This window comes from Diabrotica virgifera, chromosome 3, assembly GCF_917563875.1.
Source record: "Diabrotica virgifera virgifera chromosome 3, PGI_DIABVI_V3a".
NCBI classification, from domain to species: Eukaryota; Metazoa; Arthropoda; class Insecta; order Coleoptera; family Chrysomelidae; genus Diabrotica; species Diabrotica virgifera.
Genome location: NC_065445.1, coordinates 63,562,101 through 63,572,627, shown reverse-complemented (window position 1 = coordinate 63,572,627; position 10,527 = coordinate 63,562,101). Strand labels below are relative to the sequence as shown.

The 10,527-nt window shown below is 31.1% G+C and overlaps 2 protein-coding genes across 2 annotated transcripts; one reads left to right on the top strand and one right to left on the bottom strand.

Annotated features, from left to right (window-relative positions):
• Nucleotides 1–410: 410 nt before the first annotated feature.
• LOC126881089 (transmembrane protein 205-like) lies at nucleotides 411–2,909 on the bottom strand. The gene has a single exon (XM_050645128.1). The coding sequence runs from the start codon at nucleotides 2,800–2,802 to the stop codon at nucleotides 1,864–1,866; it is 939 nt and encodes a 312-aa protein (XP_050501085.1). The 5' UTR covers nucleotides 2,803–2,909; the 3' UTR covers nucleotides 411–1,863.
• Nucleotides 2,910–7,762: 4,853 nt separating this feature from the next.
• On the top strand, nucleotides 7,763–8,521 carry LOC126882497 (uncharacterized). Its single transcript, XM_050647462.1, has one exon. It carries the CDS (start codon nucleotides 7,763–7,765, stop codon nucleotides 8,519–8,521), a length of 759 nt encoding a protein of 252 aa, XP_050503419.1.
• Nucleotides 8,522–10,527: the final 2,006 nt, after the last annotated feature.

Genomic DNA, 10,527 nt, shown 5'->3' with positions numbered 1-10,527 from the left:
ATAAAATTTTACAAGTAGAAATAGATATATCTACAGGGTGTTAGTAAATAAGTATGAAAAACTTTAAGGGCCAATTCTACATGAAAAGATAATGCCGGTTTGCTCGATAAACATATGTCCGCAAATGCTTCGTTTCTGAGATACGGGGTGTTGAAATTTTTATTTCAAAATGCCAATTTATTTATTGCTATAAGACCAGTTGAGCTATGAAAATGAAATTTGGTGAGTTTTAGTAGGTAGTTATTACGCATTTTTGACATACAATTAAGAATTTTATATTCATCATTGGCGCGCATACGGGTAATAGTCTGATTTTTTTAAAGGAAAAAAATAGTACGCCACTGAGATATTTCAAGTTAAAAATTATTTTTAAATTCCACGTTTAATTTTTGATAAAAAACCTTTCTTGCCTTTTTTCATATGATGCACCGTTTTTATGCAGAAAAGTAAAACATCTTGACGCGTATTTCTTAATACATTATCAAGAAATATCCAATATAATAATACTAAACTGGAGAAGTAACAGAAAATATTATTAATAAGATTTTAACTAGGTGCAGAGCTACAACAAATGTTAAAAATGACGTGCTTTAGAGGTTACAGAAGAATTTTATATTCATCATTGGCGCGCGTACGGGTAATGGTCTGAATTTTTTTAAGAAAAAAATAGTATGCCACTGAGATATGTCAAATTAAAAATCATTTTTGAATTGCTGGCTCAATTTACGATAAAAAATCTTTCTTACCTTTTTTTCATATGCGGCGCCGTTTTTATGTAAAAAAATAAAACATCTTAACGTTTACACACTATTTGAACTAAGTTTCTATGCATATGGAAACTACCTCAAATACTTTGTAAGCGTTAAGATGTTTTATTTTTTTGTATAAAAACGGCGCCTCGTATGAAAAAAGGCAAGAAAGATTTTTTGTCGTAAATTAAACGAGGAATTCAAAAATGATTTTTAGTTCGACATATCTCAGTGGCCTACTATTTTTTTCTTAAAAAAAATCAGACCATTACTCGTACGCGCGCCAATGATGAATATAAAATTCTTTGCACCTAGTTAAAATCTTATTAGTAATATTTTCTGTTATTGTTCTAGTTTAGTATTATTATATTATATTGGATAGTTCTTGATAATGTATTAAGAAATGAAAAATACGCGTCAATATGTTTTATTTTTCTGCATAAAAACGGTGCACCATATGAAAAATAGGCAAGAAAGGCTTTTCATCAAAAATTAAACGTGGAATTTAAAAATAATATTTAATTTGAAATATCTCAGTGGCGTACTATTTCTTTCTTTAAAAAATTCAGACTATTACCCGTATGCGCACCAATGATGAATACAAAATTCTCAATTGTATGTCAAAAAATGCGCAATAACTACCTCCTAAACCTCACCAAATTTCATTTTCATAGCTCAACTGGCCTTAGAGCAATAAATAAATTGGCAGTTTGAAATAAAAATTTCAACACCCCGTATCTCGGAAACGAAGCATTTGCGGACATATGTTTACAAAGCAAACCGGAATTATTTTTTCATGTAGAATTAGTCCTTAAAGTTTTTCATACTTATTTACTAACACCCTGTAATTATGTAATTAAATATGCACAATAATAAAAAATGCAGACGCCTTAAGCTTTACGAAAAATATACGAGTGCGAAATAAAAATAAAATCTAAATAAACAGTATATATTCCAAGTAAAATTAAATATTTACTGATATAATATTTGAATAATAAAAATAAAATGTTTATAATTTTTGCATATCAAGAATTACATTGTGTAAATTAAAGCAAACATTTTTTTTTAAATAAAAAGATATTATTTCAGTCTTATTATTAGATGTTTAACTTTTTTAACAAAAACATATTTTTTGAGATAAATAATACAGATGTAAAGTATTACAAGCCATCGCGATCAAGTTCAGAATAGCTATAGTCATGTGAACCTTTCTGAATCTTTTGTGGATCTTCATGTAATGAGGACAATTTTTCAAGGCTCCCAATTCATATTTTCCAACTTCCAGCCCAACTCCAGCTTCTTTTTCCATACCATTTTTGATTCTTAATAAACCAAGAAGAGGCGAAGTTAAGTATAATCCTACAGTCAGCTCTACAAGCAAACACAGTGTAATGAATGCAGCTTGTATAAAAACGTCCCAAGATCTCATTATTGCGCCGTTGTTGAACTTCATAAACGCCACGAATGTGATGGAGCTAAGTATGGAGTTGAAGTAAAAGTATTTCGGAAACAATACTTCCTGAACACTTCCAAAGGTATGTCTGGACAAAGAGAAGAACAAAGCTAAGCCAGAGATGAACGTCATCCAAATCTGCGCACCAAAATGAGCACTGAACGTACCCAGATAAACTAAATTCCATATTGGAGATGTTTCGGAATGAGCTTTTTCCGACATCATCATATAAGCTGCGATAATGACAAATAGTGTTGTTATTAAATGAGCTGGTTGAGTTTTGTATAATAGAATTTTGTAAAAGTAAGATTGTATAAACTTTTGCTTTATCTTCTTGAAAAACTGGAATAAATTTTGAACATACTTGGTCGAAATACTCAATATATCTTGATCGTATCCACCACCATCTTTATTTAAAGTGCCGTTTGGTTCAACGCCCTCTCGTATATCTTGATCACCACCCACATCAGCATTTTCATTTGAAGTTTCACCTGATTTAGAAGCTTCGATTTCAAATCGGAAACTATTAAATCTTGATTCAAACGCTTCAAGATTTTCATATGACACATCACTTTCACTATATACTTTTCTTATGCACATTTTAAACTAGCAATAGAACAATAATTACGAGTGTGATCACTGGAACGACACAAAATTTAACTGCAAAGTTGAAGGGATAGACCGCAACTAAAATGCCATACGTGACCAAATATAACGAGACGTCGATGTTTGATGAAACATAACTTAAGGGAGAGGGTATGACGAAATTTATCGATTTCTGTAATTAGCTAACAACTTGAGTCAAATAAATCCGCCTGACACAATTAATAATTACTATGTATGCCAGTTAAATTGTATAATAGATGTCTACAGGATGGCTCAAAAAGGCGTCAACCTTAACTCTAATCGTAAGTTGCCACCCCCTACCCTAAGCTTTTTAAATCAAACTTTTTTGAAATCGTAATGCATCTACATAATATATAAATCAATATTTTTGTGATTTTTTCTTAAGTTTAATTTTAATTTATTCCTAAATTTTCATATGAGCCAAGGCATGGAGTTCCTCACTGGCCCTTATACTCCGTTATAATCTTTTGTACTCCCTAAATACTCTAAAAATTTTTAAAAAAGTATGAGTAATATGAGTAATTTTTCAAGTGTTTCTACAGAAAAATCAACTAATTCCAAAAATTTCAAAAAAATCACAGTGATTGATGGTCAGTAGAACTCCCTTTCTGAATTCTTTTAGATTTTTTAGTGAGCTCTAAAGCTGCATAAAAATAATATGACCCTATAAATGCATCTACTCTTTAAAAAAATGTGAAAAAAAAATCATGTTGATTCATGGTTATTGGAACTTAGTCCGTTCTTTAACGGTAAAATATTGCAAAACCTCTAAATTTTAAAGAACCGCTTGGATTGACATGAAATTTGGAATACACATAGCTAACAAGTCAAAGAAAAAAAGTGATATTGTGCCGATATGTGCTTTTGCCCTGGGGGTGGTTTTCACCCCCTCTTGGGGGTGAAAAAATATTCGTCCAAAGAAAGTCAGGAAATGGATAAACTGGATAATTTTAAGTAACTTTTGTTCAATAGAGTTTTTTCAGTAAGTCAATACTTTTCGAGTTATTTGGCAGTGAATATGTTCATTTTACAACAAAATAACCATGCTTTTAGACGGTTTTTCGCAAATAACTCAAATAGTAAGTAGTTTGCCAAAAAACATTCTTAGAAAAAATATAGCCTGTAAAAAAGTTAAAAAAATGGTGTATATATCACGTCTTTACACCTAGTAGAAGCAGAGTTATAGCTAATGAAAAATAGGTTCATATTCGTCAAATTCCAAATGGAATACTTTAACGTGAAATAATCAAAAATAAAGCACATTTCGGGGAAAACTCATTACAACTTATTTAAAGTGTTTAAAAAAGCTTCATTTTTGTTTTATAAAAAAAATTTCTAGCATCAAAATTAAACAAGTTACGCTCAAAATAAAGTTAGTCCCTTTTGGTTTTGGTAAAAAAGTCGAGAAAAGCACCCCCTAATTAGTATCTTAAATCAACTTAATCGTTACGACTTCACAAGTTTCTTGAATCGTGTATATATTGTTTATATGATCTGTAAGTTTCATCGGTTCAAAGTACTTATTATTGAAACGGCTGTAGTTAAAAGGGGTTGAACGAGTCACTGATCACGAATGTATGCAAATTTAGAAACACCACATCTTAATCAATTTTTGTCTAACAGAAAAACAAAAAAATACATGATATTCAGAAAAGCAAATCTGACTTTTTTTGTTTTTCGAGATTTTTGGTATCTCTAACAATTTTTAAGTTATTTTGAAAAAAAACATATTTTTCAAAATTTAAATTTTTAAGAATTTTATTTTGAAACCAAATTTTTTTAAAAATAAGCACTTTGAATCGATGAATCTTACAGATAATATAAACACAACATAAGTAAAATAATTTGTGGAGCGGTAACGATTAATTTCATTTAAGTTGCTAATTAGGGGTTGCTCTTCTCGATTTTTTTTTGCAAAAACAAAAGGGACCAACTTTATTTTGAGCGTAACTTGCTTAAATTTAATGCTAGAAACTTTTTGTAAAAACAGAAATTAATATTTTTTAAAACACTTTAAAAAAGTGATAATGGGTTTTCCCCAAAAAGTGCTTAATTTTTTGGATATTCCACGTCGAAATATTCTATTTGAAATTTGGTGAATATGAATCTATTTTTCATTGACTATAACTCTGGTTCTACGAGATCCAGAGACCTAACGCGTATACCATTTTTTTTATATTTTTTTATAAGCTATATTTTTGCTAAGAACGTTTTTTTTCGACAAAACACTTACTTTTTGAGTTATTTGCGAAAAACCGTCTAAAAATGTGGTTATTTTGTTGAAAAATGAACATATTCACTCGCAAATAACTCGAAAAGTGTTAACTTGGCGAAAAAGCTCTATAGAACAAAAGTTACTTAAAATTAGTCAGTTTACCCATTTCCGGACTTATTTTGGACATATATTTTTTCACCCCCAAGAGGGGGTGAAAGTCACCCCCCGGGCAAAAGCACACATCGGCACAATATCACTTTTTTTCTTTGACATTTAAGCTACACGCATTCCAAATTTCATGTCAATCCAAGCGGTTCTTTAAAATTTAAAGCAAAAACCGTGAAAGAATGGACTAACTCGCTTTTTAATATTTTTTAGATATTTGATTGCGCTCAAAGACTACATAATATATAAAATACTTTAGAAAATGTACGTAGGTATTTTAGTGAATATTTTACATCAAGTATCAGGAAATAGTTTTCACCGAGATAACTTTATTTCTGAAGATAATACTTTATTTACGCGTTGGGTATTACCCAAATGAAACAGTTTAGAAGTAAATACCAACCCAAAGAAAAAATTGCTTTTATTATACTCCTTTTGCAGTAATAAAGTGATATAGCCCCTCGAGCCAAGGCAAATGAATATAAGCGTAGTAACTACATTCAAATCAAATAAATTTAAGGACAAAATTAGAGGTTCTTAGACTACACGTAGGTAAGAAAAAGATACTAAAAGCTATTTTTCAATCAGTTGGTTGTCTTGAAAATACAAGTCACGAGATTCAATGAGGACTCTACAGCGTACGAGAAAAACATCGTAAGGGTTTGGGTGTCATTTGTTTGCTTCACAATTTTTGGTGTACACTCTGGGGCAAAATTAACTGGCCACCTTAAAAATGGTATTTTTAATGTCTCGAATTTCCTAAACCTGTTGTCCGATTTAAGTGATTTTTTAATATTTTACAGTCTACCGTAAAATAATCCTTTATATTTTATGTAAGTTTATTTTTATTGTTCCAAATTGAAATTAGTAGAACATCGTGTTTACACTTCGAACGAGACGTGGTCATTATGATGTAAGAATAAATTAAACATCTAATAATTGCTTTAAACCTTGCCATTTACAATCAAACCGAACATGACAAAAATAAACAAGATATAGGGTGCGCAACGTACGAAAAAAATTAAACTTCCTTGGTAAAAACAGTAAACGGTGATAAGATACTGGAGAATAAATTATTCTCAGTAAATAATCACTTCGGAAGTCGTTATCGGTATTGAAATACAAAATATTAATAAATTAAATAAATTTTGTTTATGTTGCTTGGTAAAAAAATTATTTTAATAATTTAATTTAATCTGACTCATTCATATCTACAATTCAGACATATATTTTAAAGTAGATGACTTTAAAATGATATTGCCAATATTTATGAGTTGCGTTCCTGGGACGACTTTATTGAACGATAGTTAATTCAACTAATGGCCATATCAAAATTTAATAAGTACATGTAACCTATACTCTGTCCCACCTTGACTTTACAGTACACGAACATACGGCAATACAAACTTTATGGGAGTTATAAGCGCGGCGATGCCGATTTTCTTCAAAAGTATTTTCAATCGAACATTACCAGGGTCCTAAAAATGTAGGGCCCTAAAAATGTTATTAACCCTAACCCGTTACAGTCAATGGTATTGTAGTAAAACATTATTTTTCATTGATTTTGTGAGTCATTTTCGAAAAGTAATCAGATATTTTACAATCGATATGCGTAAGTAATAATTTTTTTGGTAAAAAATGTTATAATATCCAACATTAAAAGTGGATATTGTTCTATGGTTGTTAATTTATATATTGACAGTATAGACAGTTCTGAACTAATGTCAAGAAAAATATAAAGTATATTGTCAGATTATTGTCATCTTGTGTTTACACCCTCATTAAAATTTAGTATAAATTCTAAACCTGAAATTAATTTTAGGTAGTTAATTTTTTAGTTAGTTCATTTGTTTCGTTGAAGTTCATTAATTGTTAGTTAGTTAGTTCAGTTAGTTCATTTTTTAGTTAGTTCGTTGAAGTTTATATCGACTATAGTTATTATTGTGGTTTTTGTGTTATAACGATTGAATTTATTAATGGAGAACAGTACTCTGAAACATCCTCAGGGGAAGGCATTGTCATTAGGGGAGAAACAAATCTTAATCAACATGGTGAATTATCGAGTAAATCAAGGACATTCAAAAATAATACAAACAGTGGCAGTAGAAACCGGCATTTCCGAAAAAACAATTTACTCTGTAAGAAAAGAAAATTCCTCGGCACTTGGATTACAGCCAGCAAAGAGACGATCCAAGAACAAGCTTACTTCATTATCTCGTGATAAAACTTACGATGAAGGAACAAAGAGTAGCATTCGTCGAATAGTGCATGATTTTTTTCGTAAGAATACACCCCCAACATTAAATTCTCTATTAGCAGTAGTAAATAAAGACGAACATCTGCCTAATTTTTCTAGATCTACACTGCATAGACTAATTAAGGACATGGGATTTGTGTACACCAAACGGGACAGAAAGTCAATGTTGATAGAAAAACCTGAAATTATTTCTTGGCGCCATCGATATTTGCGAGAAATTCGTACATTTTGGGAACAAAACTACAACATTGTATATTTGGACGAATCATGGGTAAATATTGGTCACAGTGTCAATTATGAATGGAAGCACAACTTCCGTATCGTCACATAGGGATGCATTTGTTCGTGGTCTCACTACAGGCTTGAAACCCCCTACTGCACGTGGCCCACGCTTCGTTTTACTGCATGCAGGAGGTAAAGATGGTTTTATTAATGGAGCCGAACTAACCTTTTTAGCAAAGAAAAATACAGCAGACTATCATGACGAAATGGATGGACCTCTTTTCGAAAATTGGTTTAAAACCAAACTTCTTCCAAATATTCCCGATAAAACTGTAATAGTAATGGACAATGCGGCGTATCACTCCAGGAAGTTTAAAAGAATTCCAAACAATTCTAACAATAAGGAAGAAATAAAGGAGTGGTTGCGTTCAAAGGATATTTATTTCGAAGAAGATTACCTAAAATCCGAACTGTTGGACGTTGTAGCTCATTTTAAATCGCAGTATGATGAGCGTATCGTAGATAAAATTGCAAAAAGTAAGAATGTTAAGTTGCTAAGATTACCTCCATATCACTGTGAACTAAATCCGATAGAGCTGGTATGGAGTGAAATAAAAAGGTTTTTGGCAAGACATAATACAAATTTTAAGAAGTTAGAAGTAGAAAATCTAAACATGAAGCATACTCTCAATTACGTGCAACACGTAATTAGCGTAGAAAGACGGATGTGGAATATCGATAATTTACTGGACAATATAGACCCAGTTATAATAAACCTTAATGACGACAGTGGCAGTGAAAGTGAGAAAGACGGGAGTATAGAAGAAATCTAAAATTTATTTATTTATTCAGCGCAACAGGCATTGTAGGCCTAGGGCTAAAATGTTTACTTTTCTGATTATATAAATAATAAATAACTTAATATAACTTACATCACTTATAAATTTTATTTAATTACACTTCAGTCTTTTTATACACTCCTTCACCACCTCCCTCCATCTCCTTCTGTCCAATGCTAGTTCTTTCCATCTCTCAAAGTTACTTTTCTTCAAGTCTTCGTACACACTGTCCTTCCATCTTTTCATTGGCCTGCCTTTCCTCCTCTTTTGTATTGGTCTTTGTGAGAGTACCATTTTTGGCATTCGTTTACTTCCCATTCTCTCGATGTGCCCCAAATATCGGATTCTTTGTGCTTTGATCGTCGTCGTGATCGGTGGCTCTTGATATAGTTCTTCCAATTCTTTATTGGTTCTTTATCTCCACTGACCTTCTATTTTCACAAATCCATATATTGCTCTTTGCATTTTTCTCTCCCATCTTTCTATAAGGTCTGTTTCTGACTTTTTGAGCACCCATGTTTCGCATGAGTATGTTACTGTAGGTCTGATAACAGTCTTATAAATTCTTATTTTTGTTTTTCTTGATACGTATTCGGATTTCAATAATGTGCGTAATGCTCCATATTTTTTATTTCCTTTAGCTATTCTTGCCTTTATCTCCCCTTCTTCATGACCATTTTCATCTATTTTGGATCTCGAGTAAATAATTTATTTGGCTCTTTTGAATTGTAAAATACATAGTTTACATACATTTTAATTATTTATGTAGGTACCTACGTATTTATTAAGGTTTAACATATTTATGCGCTTAAATACATTATTATATAAATGTTTTATACAAAATTATTTTTATTTTATTCACATAAAATCATTTTTCGAAAACAAAAATGTTTTAGAACCCCTGACAGCCACAAAATGTCAATAATATTAATTCCTAAGTTATTTATAGTTATCCTATAGAAAAAAGTATATTTCCTTCAAACCTGTTTCTGATAAAATTTGGCATCACTGTTGGTCATAAGAACCTGTACTGTAAAGTCAAGGTGGGACCGACAATAGTATATTACCTTTAATTTGGCCAAAAATTTTGAATATTATTTCATAACTTAAAAATTTAAATAGCATTTAATGTCTTGTTTACGAGTTTGACAAAACCGGATAGTCCGAAAATCAACAAAACCGGGTACCCGATTTTATCAGACCTGTTGTTACTTCCAGTTTCTGCAGTGGTTTTTTTGCTTTTAGTTAAAACAGCATGTGGCTTCTTCTGTTGAAGAAGCTAGTAGGAAAAATTTAAAAAAATCTCCAGTCGTAAAAAATTAAAACTAAATGAACTGGACAAAAAAAAAATAAAAACGTGGTAAAAAGGGCAGCACCAAAAACAAAATTTTGGAGAGTTTGGAGGAAGAAGATAATAATGACGATGCGTGTCTATATTACAATTAATTATTTTCAAATTATAATGCGAAGGAAGGCTGGATAAAATGTGTGTCTTGCACCAAATAGGCTTATGACGCCTGTAATGCCTATGATGATGTAGATGAAGTTTTTATTTGTGACTTCTGTTCATAGATTTTCGATTTTTCTTTACATGCTTTTAATAAATATTTTATTTTCTGTCCATTAGTTTTTTTACATGGTAATTAAGTTACTACCCGGTTTTATCATACCGGTTGGACAAAACCGGGTATTTGCAATATTTTCATAAAAATAAAAAAAAATAAAAATCTAAGAATATTTTTAAAAATTGACATTGGCATATAAAACATAAGTCATTCACATAGCAAAAGATACAGACGGTTTTTGGAGTAGTACCCGGTTTTGTCCAACTATCCCCTATCTAATGTTTTTCCTTATTCGCCGTAGTTTTAGTTTTGAGACGACCATGTATTTTGTTTTGTCTTCATTTATTTTTAGATCGATGTTTAATGCAGCTTCTTCATCTACCTACAAGATTACTAGGTATGGGCAGGGCGGGGCCGTGCCGCCCCCCCCTAGCT

Coding starts and splice junctions, on each gene's coding strand:
- LOC126882497 (XM_050647462.1), top strand. CDS start 7,763: ATGAATGGAAGCACAACTTCCGTATCGTCACATAGGGATGCATTTGTT.
- LOC126881089 (XM_050645128.1), bottom strand. CDS start 2,802: ATGTGCATAAGAAAAGTATATAGTGAAAGTGATGTGTCATATGAAAAT.